Source organism: Hydra vulgaris, chromosome 03 (assembly GCF_038396675.1).
Source record: "Hydra vulgaris chromosome 03, alternate assembly HydraT2T_AEP".
NCBI lineage: Eukaryota > Metazoa > Cnidaria > Hydrozoa > Anthoathecata > Hydridae > Hydra > Hydra vulgaris.
The window spans coordinates 45,428,092-45,451,610 of NC_088922.1; the positions used below are offsets into that span (position 1 = coordinate 45,428,092).

Here is a 23,519-nt window from a genome sequence, read left to right on the forward strand (position 1 = left end):
TGTTATATGTTTTAGTGCGTAGTTTGCATTGGTATGTACTTTTTATTTAGTTTAATGTCGCCTTATTTAGTTTAATGTTGCATTGATATTATGTAATAAAAATATTTAGTTAAATGTTACTTCGTATAGTTAGCTATTGTGCTTATAAAAACAAGTGACTTTTTATTTTTATTATTATTGTTATTATTATTATTACTATTATTATTGTTATTGTTTTTGCTGTTTTATTATTATTGCAGTTTTTATGTTTATCTATATTAAATTATGTTTATCTATATTAATTTTTATGTTTATCTATATTATTACTCTAAATACTATTTTTATTATTATCATTACTATTTTATAATTATTATTAATTATATATATGAAGATCTGTATTTTTGGTGTTTACCTAAGATTAGTAAAATTACTATTTTTAAATATCCATGAAATTTTTTTTCAGAGTATATATTCGATTGAATAGTACTTATTAGCAATTATCAGCTATTAAATACGTAATAAAACATTTGAAAACAAACGAATTAAAAATTACGGTAGAACGACTTCTGACGTAATAATAGATGTAACTATTTAGTAGTACTTGCTTTTAAAGAAATTTTTGAATTTCAATTAACTACCCCTTGAAATGTGGAACATTGGTGTTAAAACTAACTTTGGAAAAAAATTAGCCTGATTGAACTACTATTGTGCTTCCCCAGACCCCTTTTAATTAAAAAAAAATGGTCCAAAAATGACTATATTCGAAAGATTTGAGGAGGTAATAATATCAAAATTTTGAACTGATTTATTTGATAAGACAGGTATTGATGTACATTTTCAAATAAATAAGGGTAGTTAAGGTAGAATATGCCTACTTTTGCTGTTGTATTGTGTTAAATAGTGTTAAAAATCCCAAAAAAAAAAATTATTATTTTGACGCGAATTGTAAGAATGATGAAATACTTTGTTATACACTTTTATATAATTTTTGATTGACTATTCTTTTTTTTTATTATTATTTTATTATATTTGTATGGCGATAACAATTTTACTCGTTTAGATTACAATAAATAAAATATAATACTGATTACCATATCGAAGTTTTGTTGCATATATAGAGAGAATTTTATGAAAATAGATACATTTATGAATTTGTAGTTTTCTTGAATTTACAGGTATATTTGAACTCATTGTTTTTCTTTCTAATTTTTTTTTGTGAAAATACATTAGTATTTATTTTTGACAGCACTATCTTTTTATACATTTTTATGACTGTATTTTAGGTTTTATGATATTAAAGAAAATAAAAACTAAATAAAGAGAGCATAGGTCAAGAAATTTTTTTTTTTTAATCCAGCTATATCAGGTGATATTATTTCGATTAATGATTATACACTCTTTATTTTGCACTCAAATTATACTTTTTATGCATAATTTAATGCATTCACGTGTATAAAGAATGATAACGTTATTGCTTAAAATATTATCTTTTCTAAAAAAAATTACTTTTATAATAAATAATCAAGTATTGAAGTATTAATATTATACATATCAATAAATACTTTTTTATATTATTAAGGTGTTCAACTTCCCTAACTGGAATGGAAATACTAAAAAACTTTTACTACATAAAATCAACAAATGCAAAAAAGTCATCAATACTTTATTGCATGGCTAATAAGATGAAAGAGAGTCAGTGCAAAAATGGTAAATGCAAGTGCATATTATCTTTGATTAAAGCTCCTCGGAATAAAGCTGGATTTCCAACAGTTTCTGACAAAACCCTTAGAAAGCATCTAAGTAATCTAGAAAAAGAATATTACAAATTAAAAAAGCATAAAAAGAGAGGATCAATTTCGGATTTAAAAAAACAAAATGATTTTACACAAAAGATGAATAAAGTGTTCTGGATTGGTACACCAAATCTTAGACATACCATGACAAGAAAAGATTAGATAAAGACAAAGCCGGACATTTGAAGTTTTTAGATGATCAAGAAAGCCATAGAAAGTTTATTCTTGAAATTGAAATTTTACAGAAATGTTGAATGGTTTAGACTTTGAACCTGGAGACTGGATAAGGAGAAAAAAATAAATAAATGAAAAAACAATTAAGTGCACAATTCCTAAAGATATTTGCAGTGGAAGTGTTGCACTTGCAGCATCAATCGATGATATATCTCCTGCAGTTCTCCAGAAAGTTGTCACTTCTGTTGTTCATAAAGCTGGTGTGGATGTAAGTAAACTACATTGCAGCATTTCAGCAGCCTCGTCACATATGAAAAAAGGAAACTTAATTAATAAGTAGACTAGCCAGAAATGACATTAAAGCTGCATTAAAAGCCTCGAAATATCCACCTATCATTTATTTCGATGGTAAAACATTTGAATTAAAAAAAGTCAAGCAATTTAAAAATGACAGATTAGCAGTTCTTTTAAATATTGAAAGAGATATTTATCTTCTTGGAGTACCTTATCAAGCATCTTCTTTAGGGAAGGATCAGTATAAAGGTGTGATGATTCTCCAGTATAAGCAGTATAAAGGTGTGATGAATATTAAACCAAAGGAAACATCGGAGGGCTATGCTATGATACAACTCCCAGTAATACTGGAACTAAAAAGGGTTTCCTTTTTAGAATAGCAAACAATCTAGGTATCTATCCATTATTTCTTGCTTGTAGACACCACATATTAGAGCTGAAAATTGTTCACATTTGTAATGTTGTGACTCAAAGAAAGACATCTGGACCAGAGAATCTTTTATTTAAAGTTCTTAAAGGCATATTTGAAACTCCTGGATTTAATTATGATACTAATGTTACAAGATTTCTTTGGAATAAAATAAAAGGAACTGTTATCGAATGTGCTGCAATTGTGTCTCTAAATTTTTGCGAAGAATTAAAAATGAAAATTTTTTAAGAGACGAAAGAAAAGAAAAAGTTGAGCTAGTTTTTTGCTTATTTTTCATCTGAAGGTATAAAAATTAGGAAACCAGGATATTATCTAAAATGGCATATTATTTCGAATCAAATTAAATTTGTTCACGAAGATAAACTACTTTTAGAAGAAATAAATATCATGGCGGAATTCATAGCATATTTTTATGCAAAATGGTATTTGCAATCTGATAAGGCTATCCAGGCACCATATCTAGATATTTTATCAATAAGTAAAATGCATTTATACAAAGAGATTTGTGCCAAACCAGACTCAGTATTGGTGCGCACAATCAAGTTTTAGAATCTTCAAAGATTTTGCTTAATCTCTAGTTGTTGTAAATGATCCTGCTGAAAGAGCAGTAGGAATGATGTAACAGTTTGTTCACAGATATAATAAAGAAGAAGAAATTCAGAAATGCTTACTGTTTATAAAGCTAGATTTGCTACAAAAAGGCCGGGAAAGAAGTCATCAAATTTGTCTAAGTAAAAATTAATTAACTCACTTTCTACAATGGAAAAAATGATTTAAAAATGATGTTAATCAAACAAATTTATTTTAACAAACTTTTATATTATTACAAATAATTAATAGTTAATTAAAGATAAATCTTCATCCTTAAAAAAATTTAACTGTATTATTTAATTATACTTATAATTCGCGTCAAAATAATTCTTTTTTTTGTTGCGATTTTTAACACTATTTAACACAATAAAATTGCAAAAGTTGGCATATTCTGCCATAACTAAAATTATGGCAGAATATGCCATAGGCATATTCTGCCATAACTTTTTAATTAAAAGGGGTCTGGGGAGGCACAATAGTAATCCAATCAGGCTAATATTTTTCAAAGTTTAGTTTTAACACCAATGTCCCACATTTCAAGGGGTAGTTAATTGAAATGCAAAAATTTCCTCAAAAGGAAGTACGTACTATTTAGTCTCCGGTATCAAAAGAGGACAGTAAAAATTTGTTGGAATGTCGACACTTAGATAATATTTCGTCTTTTTTATTAAGCAGGTTGTTTTCTTTGTGATATAAAATTATGAATTCCTCATGAAGGCAGAGGCTACAAGTTTTGGATGTTGTTTTGATAGGTTTACAGCGTTTTATAATTTTCCACTTTATTGTGTGTTTCATGTTTTTTTCTTTTAAACTCCAAATCTCCTTAGAAAGATCGGTATCATTTCTGTATTTCATGACGTTAAAAGATTTTAAAAGATTTGCGTATTTAAGCTTGAATGGTGTCTCACTCATACCGAAACATACTTTTTCTTTTTCTTTAGGACAAGGATTTTCATCAAACTTAATAAATACTGATTGTCAAATGGGCAAGCGGTCTTTGTAACGCAGTTGCTAGTTCTTGCATTCAAATTTGCATCACTGTGTAACATCTTGCGGTTGTATGAACTAATTATAGATTTTACGTTTTGCATACAGCTATAACTAACTTTGATTGAATTTCTGATGTGATAGATAATCTCAATTCAACAGTGCGAGGGAGTCTTTTGATAATACTAGGTGGGTGCTTTGAATCAGAGTGAACATAATTCAGCTTATTGTCGCATTTACGGTATGGTTAAAAAGAATTGTTATTGAGATCAAATGTCACGTTGAGATAGTTAACTATTATTATATTGCATTGGATGAAAATAAGAAGATCGTTTTTTGATTTTCTACATTTACTGGCCATTTTTGTTCTTAAATATCGCTAGCCCGTCATCACAATATAGACCAATATATATATATATATATATATATATATATATATATATATATATATATATATATATATATATATATATATATATATATATATATATATATATATATATATATATATATATATATATATATTGGCCGTCATCACAATATAGACCAATATATATATATATATATATATATATATATATATATATATATATATATATATATATATATATATATATATATATATATATATATATATATATATATTGGCCGTCATCACAATATAGACCAATATATATATATATATATATATATATATATATATATATATATATATATATATATATATATATATTGGCCGTCATCACAATATAGACCAATATATATATATATATATATATATATATATATATATATATATATATATATATATATATATATATATATTATATATAAATATATATATATATATATATATATATGTATATATATATATATATATATATATATATATATATATATATATATATATATATATATATAATATATATATATAATATATTATATATATATATTTTTGTGTGTGTCTAGTTTTTATAATTTTTTTTAACTAATGATTTCTTATTAGACCATGAATCTGATCCTGATCTTAATTATTGTACTAATTCTAGTGCTTTGCAAAATAAATGCAACTACTTTTATACCCATGAAATTAAAGGATTTCTTGATCAAAATAATATTAACACAATTCGCATTAATATATTAATAATATATTAATATAAGTTTGAAAAAAATTTTCTTTAGTAATTTTATTGAAGAAACTTGTAATCTTTTTAATATAATTTGCTTAACAGAAACATGGTGCAGTTCAGATGACGTGAATTCTTTTACCAATTTTGAACTGCCGGGTTTTAACGTAATTTTATTGGCACGGAAAACAAATAAGCGTGGCGGAGGCTTCTTATTTATGTTAAAAATAGCTTTGATATTTTACCTGGCATGACATGACATGTAATGACGTTATTAAAAAAAGTAACCACGAAAATAAATTTATCTACTTATTGGGTGATCTGAATTTAGATTGTTTTCAATACCACGTCACTAATAACATTAAAAAGTTTTATAATGGCATTTTTGAAAATGGTGCGATTCCTTTGATTAGCAAACTGACAAGAATTACTCAATCAAGTGCTTCTTTAATTGATAATATTTTAACCACTGATGTTTTTAACTAATCCTTAAAAAAGGGCATAATTAAAAATGACATATCTGATCATTTTCCGATTTTCTTCTCTATAAGTATAAATAAATTACTTCCTAATAAAAAACGAGTTTTCAAAAAGTGCATTTTTACAAATGAAAACCTTGAATCTTTTAAAGAACAATTATCTCTAATTAATTGGAGCATTATTAACACCTCTGATAATACAAACTTAGTTTATAACTCCTTATTTAAAACTTTCTATGATATTTACGACACTAATTTCCCTGAAGTTAACTTAAATCTCAAAGCTAAAAGTATTAAATCGCCTTGGATTACAAAGGGTTTGCGGAAGTCTTCAAAAATTAAACAAAAATTATACATTAATTACTTAAAATGTAAACCAAATGAAAATGAAATTATATATAAAAATTTCGCTAAAATTTTTGAAAGCCTCAAGAAAAATCAAAAAAAAAAAGGTATTATTTAAATTAAGTAGATGAGTATAAATTAAATTTTAAACGCACTTGGTTTATAATAAGAGAAATTACTGACCGCAAAAAATGTACACCTCACTCTTAGCCAAACACGGTTAAACATAATAATGAATTTTTACATGATAAAAGACAAATTACGAAAGAGTTTAATAAATATTTTGTGTTTGTAGGACCAAATCTTGCAAAAAAAATTCCCATAACTAACAGTTTAATGAATGATCTATGTTTCCCTTTAAACTCTTACTTGAACTCTTTTGAATTATCTTTTGAAGAGTTTGAAATTGCCTTTAAAATGTTAAAATCTAACAAAGCAGTAGGCCCTGATGGTATTAACGTCAACATTATTATAAGTTCATTTGATGTTTTATAGTGTAGTCAACTTGAGGGTCAACCTGGACAAAATTTGTAAAAAGCAGTGTTTGGTACCGTTAGAACCGCAATTTTATGTACATTTTGCAGGAAAAAGTCCACCAAATAACCTCTTGGGCAAAATTATTTACACTATTTTTTGTTGCAATAACTTTTTGTGTAATAACGTCATTTTTTCACACTTTCATTAAAAAAACACTAAATGTCTAAATGGTTTTTCTATTTATGAATATGTCATCAAAAAATGATAAATATATAATATACAATAAGCAATTTAAAAAAAATATAATACATCCCCATCAACACCGGGTAGGCCAGGGGGTGGGGCTCCCCCCCTCCCTCCTCCAAAAAACTTTTTAGCTTCATGGCAGCAGTTTTGCCTTGCTTAAAACATGAAGATGTAGTATCACATCCGCCCCAAGCATGAATAAATAGTAGATTGCTTCTTACATGAGTTGGCAATAGTGAGATAGTTTCTTGCACACTGATCAATTCCATGTCTTTTTTGATGCCTTTACAAGCTTCATGGCAAATGAAAATATCGCTCATTGATGGCTGCCACATGTTGAAAAGTAAAACAAGTATGTCTGTATCATCAAAACAACGGTAGTATGATTTCCTTCGATTGCATTTTCAAGACTTTTCAAAACTATAGTTTTATCAGCGTCATTTTCACATCTAGTGCAATCATGATCATATAATATCAATGCACTTGATAAGTAGGTAATTAAATTAGTTTTGTTGTTTTTGCTTGATAAAAAATCGGCTTGCTTGCAGTTAATTTCCGTTTGATGATGTAGAGCAAGATCTGGAAATTTTACTTTTACTCGTCTTTGGTGCTCATGATCTTTCGTCGAAAGTTTGTAGCCATCAGAAACCACAGTTGTATTTTTTTTCCATATTTTTGGTCAATATAATTGCAATACTGTTGAACTATATCACCAAATGTAGAAGGAATTTTCCAAAGAACAGCTTGATCTTTTTCCGCTACATCATCTATTTATAATTATATCTGCGTGACGTCATGAGTTGCTTACCGCGTAGACTTTCGGCTATTTATTTTCGTTGTTGTTTTGCAAAAAAAATAATTTTACGAATTTTAAGAAATAAAAGTTTGATTTTCGCGATAAAAAGTAAATTCGATGAACATGATAATTATTTATATATTTTTGTTACTATGTTAAATATTTGTAAAATATCAACTGTAGTCCCTATGTGTTTTATTGACCTATATTTTATGGTATGTTTTTGGCGTCGCATGTTATTTATCGGCGAGATACAGCCGTATACCTATAGGGGTTCCTTGATCTCTCTAACATGGGGCTGGTTGATCTGAGGATCAAGGTGCCTCATACTAAAATTATAATAACACATGTTTAATTTGGTCTGGTTTTTGTGTATTTGATTACATTAAAATAACTATTGAAATGCATTCATTGCACAAAGAACTAATATTTTTATTTGCTAGATAAATAAAATTAATAATATTTAGATAAAAAGGTAAAATTATTCTATAAAGATATAGTAATAATACTCGATTTAAATTTGTTGAATTTTTGATAGACATTAATTTGTATCATATTGCATCAAATCCTAAAAATGTTTTTGAATTTGTTTTCAATATTTTAGATTTGGTATTGACTGAGTATGGTAAGAAGTAGAATTCGAAAGACAGATAGAGGAATGATACCTCCAGAAACAATGAGAGCCGCTGTAAATGAAGTTTTATTGAAAAACAGACCTAACAACCAAGTTGCTCGAGAGTTTGGTGTTGATCGTATGACATTGAAAAGATATGTTAAAAAGCAACGGCCTAATCCGGATATTACATTTAAACCGAGATTTAATACACGACAGGTCTTTACAGAAGAAGAGGAAGATAAATTATTTGCTTCAAGCGTCGAAGATGAACTATGACCTTTCAACAAAAATAACTCGCCAATTAGCATATGAAATGGCTGTTGCTAATAATAAAGTTTGTCCGGATTCATGGATCAAGAACAAATTGGCAGGCATCGATTGGTTACAGAGCTTATATATGAAAAGAAAACCAGAATTATCTCTACGAGCACCAGAAGCCACCAGCTTTGCAAAAGCGACAGCATTCAACAGAATCACTGTTAGTGAATTTTTTCGGAATCTCCGATAAGTGCGGAAACGTCATCAGTTTGGTCCAGAAAGCATTTACAATGTAGAAGAAACGGGACTAACAACCGTACAAAAATCTGTCAAAGTTATTGCTAGTAAAGGTGTCAAACAAGTAGGTAGTATAACATCGGAAGAAAGAGGAACTCTCGTGACAGCTTGCTGTGCTGTAAATGCGATCAGCAATTCGATACCACCACTGTTCGTTTTTCTGAAGGTGAAGTTTCGGGATTTTATGATCAAAGATGGCCCATCTGGATGCGTAGGATTTGCTAATCCATCTAGTTGGATGACATCAGAGATCTTTGTCGAATGGTTAAAACATTTCATCAAACATTCGCACTGTTCGAAAGAGTCCAAAGTTCTTCTTGTGTTAGACAACCACGAGAGTCATATATCTGTGGCAGCCCTCGATTTGGCGAGAGAAAACGGAATACTTATGCTTAGTTTTCCACCACACTGTAGTCACAAGCTGCAACCGTTGGACAGATCTGTGTATGGGTCTCTGAAGAGGTATTACAATGCGGCATGTGGCAATTGGCTAGTCAGCAGTCCGAGACCGATGACTATTTATGACATTGTTCCGATTGTGTGTGAAGCATATGGTAAAGCCTTTACAAAATCAAACATTGAGTCAGGATTTAAAGTTGCCGGAAAACCCGGACATTTTCACAGATGACGAATTTCTGGCAGCATCAGTGATCGATCGTCCAGAACCTACTCCTCCTTCTGTTGAGCATCCAGAAATCATTGCAGATATTGCAGAAACTATTGTATCGAACCCCGATGAAAATCAGCAGGAAATGGCTAGCTTGGATGAGCGAGACTCTTCTGAATTAGCAGGACCATCTGTTGCCGAAGCAGGATTATCTGTTGCCGTAACAGCAATCCGGAATGTCATAACACCTGAAGTTCTGAGACCCTTTCCGAAGGCTCCAGCCAGAAAAAAACAATTTAAAAGTAGGCAACAAAAAACAAGAATTTTGACAGACACTCCTGTTCGAAATGAGATTTGTTTAGCAAAAGAAAAAATAAAACAAAAAAACCGACCAAAAAAAAAGTTTTAACTGTTCAGAAAAATTTAAAAAAGACCACAACAAAACCTAAAACAAAAAGTGCTCTTACAAGACTTCAGTTTGAAGAATCCGATGATGAGTTTGAAGAATCCACTGATGAGTTTGAAGAATCCGATGATGAGTTTGAAGAACCCGATGATGAGTTTGAAGAATCCGATGATGAGTTTAAAGAATCCGATGATGAGTTTGAAGAATCCGATGATGAGTTTGAAGAATCCGATGATGAGTTTGAAGAATCCGATGATGAGTTTGAAGAATCCGATGATGAGTTTGAAGAATCCGATGATGAGTTGAAGAATCCGAATTCAGTTTGAATCCGATGATGAGTTTGAGGAAGAGTTGAGACTTCGAAAGATAAAACGTATCAAGAAAAAAAAAGCTACAAGTGCAGCCGTTGAAGACGATGAGCCAATGGAACTTTCCGATGATTTTGATAATATTGATAACCTACCACCGCTTGAAAGTGATGACAGTGAAAATGATCTTGACGTGATACCTTCTCAACAGATAGTTGAATCATCAGACCTAAACTTTGACTTTGATGCATTGAATGTGATGAAAACGATTCATTATGTTGGACAAATCTGTGAAGAAGAAAATGTGCGAATGCTCAAATATTTGAAAAGAGAAAATTTAAAATCATATAAATTCATCTCTGTCAGTGAGCAATTATACGAGTTTATCAGAGATGATATCGTCTGCAAGCTTCCCGATCCAATGCAGCATGGTGGCACGGCTCGTGTCGGTCGACATTCGATTTTCGACTTTGATTTTTCAGTTTTTGCAAACATTTTTTAAGATTTTTGATGAAAAAACTGTTGCACTAAACTTTAAATGTGAACCTCTCAGCAGAAATGTGCAGAACTATGTTTTTAATTATGCTTTATTGCCAACATTTTATTGATTTTGTAAAAAACTGTTTATAGGATCAAAGTGCCCCATAGTGCAGATCAAGGTGCCCCATATACGGGGCACCGTGATCCTTTGTAGGTGATGTTATAAAGTTGAGTTTTAGCTTACTAAATATTATTTGTACCAAAATTAGCTTGTTGATTTGAATAAAGAAATGAATATTCTTTTTAAAATATTTAAAATAGTAGTGTTGTCTGCAATGGTTTTCAAGTAATCAACCATAAACCCTGAAAAGGATCAAGGGGCCCCCATCTCCTCTAATGCTTTATTGGATTTCCTCATAAGACCATCTTTAAAAAGCGATGTTGGTTCAGATGTTAACTCATACTTAAAGCAACTTGTAATGTCTTCTGATTGTTCAGCTAACATGATAAGTTTTTGAAAGAGAACAGTTGGGTTCGCATGAATTGTTTCATTATTAACTTTAATTCCAGGGTGTAATGTTATAAGACTTTTAGCTATACAATGATATGATACAATGATATCTCAGTAGCAACCAAATCAATGCATTCATTCAAACGGTGGCCAACACTAGATGATCGATCATCATTTCTCTTTTCACACAATTTAAGAAGATTTTCTTTGCAACATATTGTTTCTACATGGATTATATTGGCACAATCTAGATGTTTAGGATCCACAATAGCTAGTTTTCCATAAATGAAACAGTTTTTTTTCCAAAAAAAATTTTCCTAAAAAAATATTATTTTATTAACCCTACCGATAATTCATTCAAAAAGTCTTTTTTACTCTTTTACCATTTGCAATGTACATTTATATTATATATAATTTTTATATATTTTTATACTTTTTAGTATATTAAGCGAATTGAAATTTCAATTAAAACTTACTTCTGAGCGTAGCTTACATTTCTTCTTTAGAGGATTTTCTGAGGTTGACAACCTTCACTTGTTTGTATAATCTTTTCTGCAAACAGAATGAACCTTGATGCTGGTTTTTCCGTTCAAAAAGTTGGTTAGTTGGGAGTCAGTTCTAAGTTTTGAAAACTCAAATATAGTTTTTGTTCCTTTTTCTCCTACAGTAACAAGTGTAGCATTAGTTGTTTCTTTACAGATAATGCAAATATCGTCATCCATTTTTTCGTAATTTTAAATAATATAAATGCCTATTTCTAAAGAAATATTTTCGCATTAGTACTAATGTGTCAGTAAATGATTAATGCTCAATGTTTTTGTACAAAAAATTTAAAGTTTGACATTTTATTTTCGGCATATTTTCATATATTAGGCATTAAATAGAAAAAAAAAGGCCTAAAGCAATATAACAAAAACTTGTTATATTGCTTGTTAAACTTGGTACCAGATCCCTTGTATTAAATAAATAAATAAAATTCATTTTATATATTGCTAAGAATTAAAAAACAAATTATGCAAACTTACATTTTATTTAAATAAATAAACAATAATAATCAAACTTAGCATAATTAGGAATTCCATTAAATTATAATATTATCAAAAATGTAAAATAGTGACCCTAAGTAAAATAGCCATTTCTTTTTTTCCCCAAAAAGTTATTCGGTGGACTTTTTCCTGCTTAAAGTACATAAAATTACGCTTCTAATGATACCAAACACTGCTTTTTACAAATTTTGTCCAGGTTGACCCCATTTTCAGTCTATTTTGACTATACTATTAAGATATATACTCTTTAAGACTTTTTCAATATCAATTAAACAGGGAATTTTTCCACAAACTTTAAAATTAGCAAAAGTCATACCAATATTAAAAGATGGTGACATTGAGAATATAAGTAACTATCGTCCAATTTCATTACTTTCTGTATTTTCTAAAGTTTTAGAAAGAATTTTGTACAATAAAATTTATAATCATCTTACAATAGACAATTTATTATACAGCAATCAATATGGATTCCAAAAAAACAGTTTCACTGAATATGCCATTCCACAATTTACAAGAAATATATCTGACTCGTTTGAAAATTCTCAATTTACTTTAGGTGTTTTCATTGACTTGGCAAAAGCTTTTGATACTATTGATCACGAAATTCTTTTTAAAAAGTTGGAGTGATAAGGAATTACTGGAAATATATTAATTTGGCTAAAAAGTTACCTAAATAATCGAAAACAATATGTTTATGCAAATGATAACGTATCATCTAATTTGTTAAATACTTCATGTGGAGTTCCTCAAGAATCCATATAAGGACCCCTCCTATTTCTAATATATATTAATGATCTACCAAAAGCTTCCAACCTAATGACAATTATGTTCGCTGATTATTCTAACTTGTTTCTTTCTCATAACAACATTTTTACACTTTTTAGCTATATGAACATTAAACTAGTCAAAATTTCCGAATGGTTTAGATTTAACAAACTATCATTAAATATTGATAAAACTAAATGGATTCTTTGTCATTCATATGGTAAAAAGCACCAACTGCCTAGCATCTTACCCTTTCTTTTTATCGATAACATAATTATTAAAAGAGTTCTAGTGACAAGATTTTTAGGTGTATATATCGATGAAAATCTTACATGGAAAAGCCACTTTGCTAACTTATGCAATAAAATTTCAAAGAGTATAGGCATTTTATACAAAATAAGAAACGTTCTTGATAAATATACCTTAATTCAATTATATTATTCGCTCATTCATTGCCATATTAACTATGCAAACATTACTTGGGGTAGCACTTATAAAAGTAAACTTAAACCTCTCTATCGGCAACAGAAGCATGTAGCACGCTTTATAAATTTCAAGGACCGTTTACTCACGCCAAGCCTCTTTTATATAAAAGCACTCAATATATATGAGTTAAATGTTTTTAATATTCTTTGTTTTATGTATAAATGCAAAACCCATCTATCATTCTTTTCGTAACTGGTATTTACAAAGAGATAGAAATAAATATATTTTAAGGAACAATAATTTAATTTGACAACCATTTTCTCAAACTAATTTTGGAAAATTTTTTATTTGATTTCGCGGACCATTTTTATGGAATAGTAAAGTTCTAAATACTTCCTAAGATTTTTTTCAAGAATGTAATTTTGATTCTATTAAACAAAATTTTTAAAAACTCATTTTTTCAACTGAAAATATACTAATCTACTTTTAAATTTTTGAAAATCCCTTATCTATATTAGTATTTGTATATATTTAATGTATATTCTTATTTATTTATGTATTTATTTTTTTTTTTTTTATCAACAAGCAATTATTTAACATGTTATAGTTTTTAAGTAATATTTTATGTTTATTTTTATTTTAATTTATAATATTATATGACGAACTTTATAGACTTTTATTAAATTTAATTTTGTAATAAAAAAAATTGAACAAAAATAAATAAATAACAAGAATAAAAACGTTAAAAAATAATAATAATAATAAAAAAAAAATTATAAAAAATTAAAAAAAATATATATATTTATATATATATATATATATATATATATATATATATATATATATATATATATATATATATATATATATATATATATATATATATATATATATATATATACATATATATAAGAAAAGGAAAATAAAAAAGAATAGATGTATGCGTATCTGCGAATATATGTATGTAGGCTACGTTTGGAGATGAACCATCCTTTGGTAGTGGCTTGGCATTTTTGTCTTCAGAAGCGTAAACGTTAATTTATATATTTGGCAGTGGCTTAGCGTTTTTTTTTGTCAGAAACGCAAACGGAAATTTGGTATTTTGGCACACAGCGATAACCATCGTATGGCTACCTAGACCCTTTTGAACAATCTGGAAATGTGTTATATTCAGTCTGGAATTAAGATTATTTTGATTATATTCAGTGGTATATAGTGAATAAGTGGTATATAGCGATAAATGAGATTCAGTGATTATTTTCAACAAATTAGATTCAGTGTGCGCAAGTGATTTATCAAGAAAATTATGGACATTATTGTTCGCATGAGTCAGCTGTTCGGAAGACACAGTAATTTGATTGATGCAAGCCGTAAACACAATAATAAAAGGAAAAAACCATTTAAAAAAAAAAACGTTCTAATTTTTACAATAGCGGTTTCTCTATGACAAGACCTGATGGTCTTCTTTGAGTATCCGCATTTTTTATATTTATTTTTTATTCTTTATTTCTTGATGATATCTTGACTTGTTAACTTGTATATATATATATATACAATATACATATTGTTAACTTTAAAACGACACAAAACTTTCGGGAGTCTTAAAAGTAGACACCGAACTGGAAGAAAAAAGATGACTACAGCTTGAGACCAAATGATACCACAAATGGCTTTGGAAAATTTTTGTAAATTGTCTTTGCCGCTATCACGTGACCTTGCAGAGGCAACTAAAGCGTAATACTTCAGCACGAACTGATAGAGGAAGATTGACAAAATGTAGACTGAGGCTGCAAGGCAACAAAAAAAGTTAGGCTCTCAGAAAAAAATAAGAAAAAAAGACTACAATGGGCGATACATTACAAAGATTGGAGATCTGCGGAATGGAGTAAAGTAATCTGGTCTTATGAATTCACCTTTGAGGTGAGTAAAACTAACTAAATTCTTCAGAAATGATAAATAAATAGATCCTTATAACTAAATTTATATAAACAAGAAATAAGCGCTAAAACTTGATATTTTGGATTTTTTTTACAGATTTTTGAAACTCCTAACGTAATGAATGCAAGAAGAAGACCTGGTGAAACATTTTGACCAGTCTGTCTAGTGCCTACTGTTAAATTTGATGGATGTAGTGTAATGATATGGAATTGTATGGCTGTAGAAAGACCAGGGAAATTATACTAAAGTTTTTTGTAAAAAAACTTTAGAAAATCTTTAAAACCTCGCAATGCTTTGTGCAACTAAGATCCCCTCCACCAATCGGATGCCCTAGGCGGCTGCCTAGTTTGTCTATGTCTATGGCCAGCCCTTCCCTTATACTATCTTTTACACAAAATGTAGGGAAAAAGTTGCTAAGGCAAATTCTTAATTAACTATGTAACCGCGCTACAAAGACAAATATAAATATTTTTTGAGTATACAATGAAATTTACAATATGCAGTTAAATACGCTTCAGTATTTAGGCCTAAAAACTAGAGTTTAGTATTTAGACCTGAAAACTAGAGTTGTCTAATAGGGAAATTTTACAAGATGCATCAAACTTTTTTATCAAGAACAGATAATTACTTAATGCACTGAAGTTCTTTTAAATTAACAAAAGTTGTTGCAATATACACAGTGGTGCAAGTTTTGATGTGTGATGTTAATTCAAATAAATTGAAGCTGTTTCATATAAACCTGCCTACTTACCGGTAACAGCCTAATAAACCAAATTACTTTTTTAATTTTTCTACACTAAAGTGAGACTAAGAAGTTAATATTCTTTTACTATTTTAAAAACTGTATCTTATTATTAACTTTTATTTCGCTGATTAAACAATATTACAATTTTTCATATAACCATATAAAAAATAAATAACATCGTAAACATAAAAAACCTTGACAAAAAACGTTTTTAATTTTTTTTTTATAGTGTATATATATATATATATATATATATATATATATATATATATATATATATATATATATATATATATATATATATATATATATATCAGGGCCGTAAGAACAAAAACTATATATTGGAGGGGCATTACTACCCCGAAATTGTTTAAAAACCTTTTTTTTAGTCATATTTCAGTCAATTTCTTCAAATTTATTTATTTGAAAAATTATTGGTGGTGCAAATGCCTTTGCTGCCCACTCGGTGGCTACGGGCATATATATATATATATATATATATATATATATATATATATATATATATATATATATATATATATATATATATATATATATATATATATATATATATATATATATATATATATATATATATATATATATATATATATATATATATACAATCAGTCAGGAACTCAAAGAAGGTTAGGATGATACGTTTATCATCACAATCTTTCCATAGAGCCCCTTTAGTCACTTATTAAAAAAAAGTACTTTAATTATTAAAGTAAAACAAAAATTCAATAAAGCAAAACTCATATTTTTTTTAGTGTAAAAAATTGAAAACAAAAAATATTAAAACAAATAAGAAGAATAAAAAAAAAAGAATTTTTAAATCTGAAAACAAATATATAAACTATAATATATGTCAGGAATTAAGGAGATCCATTTTAGTTTGTCGTTTAAACGACGAAATGCTTTTTAGGTCTTTAATATTTTTATTTTGGAAATGATTCCATATTGATGGACCACGGTTTGTAATTAGAAAACTGCTGTGATATAATTTTCCCTAGGTGATAGTTGTAGATTATCTGAAAAAACGCTTGTTATAAGATTGTTTTTGTACTTATACATAAAAATTAATATCTGTAATGTGTTGAGTTTCTCAATATCCAGAACCATATTGCGATAACGATTAGCTGAAAAAAATTGAGTTTTATCTGAATTAAAGTTCACCAGCCTCTGTGAGCCCCATGCTGTAGCAGAAGTGAGATCCTTTTTAAGCTCAAATGCCCCCTCCAAGCAATCAGAGAGAGTTGGTTTCTTATCACGACAAGAATAAATGGTAGTATCATTAGCAAACAAAGCCACCTTAGATGTGAAAATATCTGGAAGATCGTTAATGTAAATTAAAAAGAGTATAGTGCCGAGGATAGAACCTTGAGGAACCCCTGAAATTACAGAATAAGAAGAAGAGTGCTGTCCATCGAGGGCAACTTTTATACTATGATTGAAAAGGAATGATTCAATAATCTTAAAGATGTTGCTAGATACACAATAAGAAGAAAGATTATGGAGAAGACCAGCATGCCAAACTTTATCAGAAGCTTTTGAAATGTCAAGAGCGATGGCCTTAACCTCTCCACCCTTATCTAATGCACGATAAAACTTATTGTTATTACTGTTAGCAAATCAGCTGTAGAACGAGAAGATCGAAATCCATACTGATGGTAAGAAAGTAAGTTATTAGATTCAAGATGAGAAATTGAGTGTTTGTTAATTAAAGATTCAAAAACCTTGCTTATGATAGGAAGAAGACTAATGAGACGGTAGTTAGACGAATCAGATCGCTCTCCAGAATTTTTGAAGATAGATATAACAAATGCCGCTTTCCAAAAGGCTGGAAAACAAGACTCTGATAAGCACTTGTTGAATAGTTTTGAGAGTATAGACGACAGCTTCGGAGAGCACTTCTGCAAGACAATAACAGGTATGTTGTCCGGGCCACAAGCTGTAGAAGAGTCTAGGCAGGAAATCACTTTAGATACAGAAGCTGGAGTGACACGAATGTCAAGCAATGGATCAACCTGTTTGTTGGCAATATTAGATAGAACGCAACTAGTGGAATCAAGAGATAATATCGATGAAAAGTTTTTAGCAAACAATCCAGCTTTGTCTTTAGATGAGGTGAAAAAGTCTGAACCATACAAGAGGGGTGGAGTTAAAGATTTGTCCTTATTATTAATACTATTAAAGATTCTCCAGAAGTCACAAGAGCCTAACTTTTGAGATGAGATACGAGATTTCTGGAATTGTTGAGAGGGGAAAAAAGATTTCATGCTAGCCTGAATCCACGAAGTTATGTAAGAAGCACATTTGTTGACAGGAAGACGAAAGATTTCTACCCAAGGGCCATCACGAAGAAAATCACAGAAAGAATCCCAGTCAGCTTTAAGGTAGTTGTAAAAGGTGCGATAATAGGGGGATTCAGTTGATAAAGAAGAATGAGATATTAGTTTTAGAGAGATCAAACTATGATCAGAAGCACCTAAGGGTGAATGTGGAGAAACTGAGCACTGACTAGGATCAGAAACAAGACTTAAGTCGAGTAGAGCTGGTAAATGATTCGGGTTGTCTGGAAAGCGAGTAGGAAAGTTGACTATTTGAGTTAGGGATCAAGAAAGGCAAAGTTGTGGGCTTTAATGCTTGCAGAATCAATGACACTAGAGCCAAGCAATTTAGAGTAATGAGCATTAAAGTCACCGACAACAACTATATTAGCTGATGGATAAAGAGAGAGGGCTTGGTCAATATAATCAGAAATAACATCAAAAAGAATGCAGTTTTGAGATGAACGAGAGAGATATAGAACAAAGAGAAAGGCGATAGAGTGAAGTGGTGCTAAAAGAAAGCATATAAAGTAATAGTCTATGGATTCAAACCTAATTTCACGACAAATAGCTGAATTCTTACGAATGTAAATGCCCAGGCCAAGCATGTGACAATTAGAGTCTTTACGAATTAAAGGAAGATAACCATCAACACTAAGATTGCAAGATGAGACAGCTGAACTCAAATTAGTCTCACAAAGAGCAAGTAGGTCTGGTGAACTTTGCAAAAGATAAGACTCAACTGAAGAAAAGTTACTTTGAAGACCAAGAATATTAGTGAATGATAGGTTTGGAGAACTTGGTGATTTGAAAAACTTGGTTTTTTGTGTTTTATAGTTTTTGGTACTTTATTCAAACTCAAAGCATAGATAGTCCTCAGAACACTGCTTAATAGCCCAAGCAATTGCCTCATAACTATTAATAGACCCTAAGCCGTAACAAAGGACTCCAGGTGTGGCCTCCGCAATGCACACCAAAAGTACTAACAGAGACACCATCCATACTTAATACTTAATTATTAATACTTTGATATTTTTTAGCTGTTGATGGAATCAGCCTCTCTGAGAGCTACCACAGAGTTTGGGAAACCTGACTACCATCCGGCCTCAGCACCATAAAACTGATTTTTAGAGCTGTACCCTCATTAGACGATAATAGAATGAGTTGCCTAGTCATAAAAACAGAGGCACACGTAAAACCAATGCATTGAGTCAAGAAGACGCAGCATTCAACATCCTAATTTGGAAACAATGTATTAAAAATACATCTGCACCAGCCTAATTGATGAAGAAGGGGTGCGAGGCTGGTCAACAGACAAAATCTGTTTACCCCTTAAATAAAATAGATAAAATTGGTTTACCCCTTAAATAAAACAGATAAAATCTGTTTACCCCTTATCTCCTATTATATTATAATTTTTTAATTTTACTAAATCCTATAGCTATTTCTAAAAGTTTTTAAATAAGAAGCAAACTTTGCTGGATTGAGCAAAATTGAAATTAAAGATTACATTCAGAAAGACTAGCTGCTATTGTCTCATTATTTACTAGTCTACTATTATTCAAAAGTTTTTTTGTGGAACCATTTGAAGATAATTGTTTTTACCATCTATCTATTTGATCTCATTCCAAATATGTAATTAAATGACGGGTCAAGTTAGGAATGTTTTAAAAATTCTGAATTTTTACAAAACTGTCAGTCATTAAGCAATAATATTTATGTCAGTACGTTTGTATTATCATAATCATTGAATGACTGCAAAAGTTTTCAGTTTGCAACTAGAAAAGAAATGTAATAAAAATAAAAAAGGTAAAGTTCATAAATATGTCATCTGGTCAAATGATCGGGAGAAGATGACTTATGTTTATGTTTTCTGTCTCCAACTTCCTAAAACTTTAGAAACCATTCAACCAACGATTCTATTTAAAAGTATCACAAATAAATAAAAAAAACACGGTTTGCAAAAAATGTTCCGCCCAAAAATTTAGCAAATATTTTGAAATTTATCTATAATCCTTACCATATTATTTTTTTTTAAAATTTAAAAAAAAAAAAAAAAAAAAGGAAATGCTTCTCCATCAAAGAATGTCTTAAAAAGATTTAGCAAGCTAATATTTACGCAAATATTTTAAGTTTTATTGATATTAAATTTTAAATTGGCTTCACCGTAAAGAATGTTTTTAACAATCCAATAATAATACAAATATTTATAAATTGAAGTATATCTAATATAACATATTCAAAAAAAAAAAAAAAAAAAAATTATAATAAAGAAGATAGGCATTAAATTAGTTTTTTTTCTTATTAATTATTCATTGGTATTTACGAAATGTAATGAAGCGTGAGGTTGGAAGTTGGCGCGTATTGTTGAAAGCGTACCAACTGCTGACCGCATTAAAAGAGCAAGGAATATCCTGCAATAAAAAAGGTATGAGCACTAAATATAAAGATGGATAGTGAAAAAGGTAATCGAATTTCATTTTTATTTAACAAATTTTACCTCATTAAAAAATTTAATGTAACGTTATTTTGGTGATAAGACAGAATTTGTCTTCTTCTTGCCACAGCCATGTATTTACACTTTTTAATAACTAATTTTATAAGTTTTTCTTCATGGTTATAAGTTTTAAGTTATAAGTTTCATGTTTATAAGTTTTTCTTCATACATAACAATAATAACCTGTAAATCCAAATAATAAAACTAATTTCATATAATTGTTTATTATAATATAGTTATTTACATTATTTCTTATATCTTTTAAAATATGATAAAGAGATTTGTAACAAATGCTAATGATAAATACTTATTTCTCATATTATTTAAAGAGATTTGTAACAAATGCTAATGATAAATACTTATTTCTCATTTAGAACATGGTAAAGAGATTTGTGATAAATACGATACTCTTAATTACGAGGAGGACAAGGAAAGCCATGCCTCTGGACACTCAAAGGAAGGACTGTCAACAGTAACGTCTACATTTTTTGTTGTTGGAGATGTAGTCGGTGCAGGTGTGGTTGCTTTACCATATGCGTTAAAGTTAGTAGGATATTATGGCGTACCAATGTTTATGCTCTGTTCAGCACTTATGTGCTACTGTGGTATCCTTTTAGCTAAGTCTTGTTCAAAAATTATGAAAAACATTGATCGCACTCAACTTAGAGATCCTTATCCTCGCTTGGGTTACGAAGCAAGTGGCAATGTTGGTAAAGGTATTACCACAGTCTCACTTGCAATTAACCAAGTTTTAACCTGCATTGTTTTTATTTTATTGGCAGGAGAGATTCTGTTGGAACTATTTCCTTCTTCACCTTGGGATCATATGTCGTACCGATCACAATTGCGCATTTGGTTTTGTTCATGCGGGTTTTTTTTGCTTCCGTTTACGTTTCTAGGTACACCTAAAGATTTCCAAGGTATTGGCTTTCTTGCTATGGTTACAAGCGGTATCGCTGTACTACTTATTTGTCTTATGTTAGGTTATATTTCTGGTTTCCCTGTGGAAAATGACAAAAATATAAAAATAACAGGAGATGGGTTTCTTCATTCTTTTGGTACCGTATTGTTTGGTTTTGGAGGAGTTTCTATATTTCCAACAATCCAAAACGATATGAAAAAACCAGAAAACTTTGTATATTCTATTACAATTGGCTATTCAATAATCTCTTTTATATACATTGGGACTCCTCTAGCTGCATATATAGTTCTCGGGGATTTAATTAAAGAAGACCTTCTTACAACGTTCACTTACTTAGACTTATTTTATACAAGACATTTATTCAGGACATTTTGTATGGCTGCCCAGGCTTGCATATGTGGTCACGTATTATGTGCTTTTGTTTTGAACATAAATCCTATTTACCAACAATTTGAAGGAGTTATAGGGATACCAACAAGTACGCTTTTTAGTTTAATATTTAATCACTTTTATTCAACTTTTTATTTTAGGTTTTAGAATTGTTTTAAATTTGTTCTTACAGCATTTTGCTGGCAACGTGTTTTGAGCCGAACACTCTGGATGTTCGCTATTTTGACAACAGCAGTAGTAGTGCCCGCATTTGGACCTGTTTTGTCATTTGTAGGTGGATCTTTCGCAGCTCTGCTTGGAATTATATTACCAGTAGTGTTTTATGCCCGGATTCATGGAAAACTACCGCTATGGAATGAAATTCTTTTTGTTATAATAATTATAATTGCTTTACTAGGTTCTGTTGGCAATGCATATGTTGAAATTAAAAACATTATAAACGTTGTGTTTGACAAGTATCATCATACTTAGAATAAAAATAACGTTCAGCATCCCAATAAATAAACTCCAAAAACTTACGCTTTTGATTGATCATGCGTCTATAAATGAATGACCATTAGTTTCCTTAAAGCTAAACAGTAATAAAAATTTATAGCTAAAGGATTAAGATTAAGGATATCCAAGATTAAGTCTAAGCCTATTTTAGCTACATTATTTGGTACATTTCAAGTCCAATCTAGTTACATTAGAATGTGCAATTCAAACCTAAACCAATTCATTAAGACTTGCAACTCAATTCAATTGCTTTAGGATGTGCAAGATTAAGTCTAGATTGCAAAAGGCGATTAGCTTTAATATGGGCGAGATTGAGTCTAGATTGCTAAAAGCGACAAATATATAATACTCTATTTTCAGTGATCAGAGAATCTTATCTATTAGTACAATAGATTTGTTATAACATACTTAATATACGACATTTATCTGTAATAAATGAATAAATAAACAATAAATGAATGAGAAATAATGTTGTAAAAAACATTCAATAATAAAACGTATGCTCATAGTTTTTCTATCCGTTTGTAAACTTATTTTTAAATACTAAATTTTTTTAATTATTTTTTTTATTACTTATATTTATTTATTATTTATATTTTACAGTTACATTTTTTTAGTGTTTAGTTTTAGTATATAGTAGTTAAAATAGTTTTTTAAGGTGTTGTTATCGCCCACCTTCACCACCTTCAGGAGAAATTAAAAACTTTAGGTTGTTGCTATCACCCACCTTCAGGAGAAATTAAAAATGTTGATTCATTATT

At 29.3% G+C, this 23,519-nt stretch overlaps 1 protein-coding gene across 2 annotated transcripts; it reads left to right on the forward strand.

Moving 5' to 3' along the window:
* The first annotated feature begins 20,773 nt into the window (after nt 1-20,773).
* Nucleotides 20,774-23,266, forward strand: LOC100209557 (uncharacterized). Of its 2 annotated transcripts, none has more exons than XM_065793389.1 (3): nt 20,774-20,882; nt 21,326-22,351; nt 22,436-23,266. In XM_065793389.1, the coding sequence occupies exons 1-3, from the start codon at nt 20,789-20,791 to the stop codon at nt 22,732-22,734; spliced, it is 1,419 nt and encodes a 472-aa protein (XP_065649461.1). In that variant the 5' UTR covers nt 20,774-20,788; the 3' UTR covers nt 22,735-23,266. The 2 variants fall into 2 exon arrangements, with proteins under 2 accessions (XP_065649461.1, XP_065649462.1); XM_065793390.1 differs by having other exon boundaries at nt 20,784-20,919.
* Nucleotides 23,267-23,519: the final 253 nt, after the last annotated feature.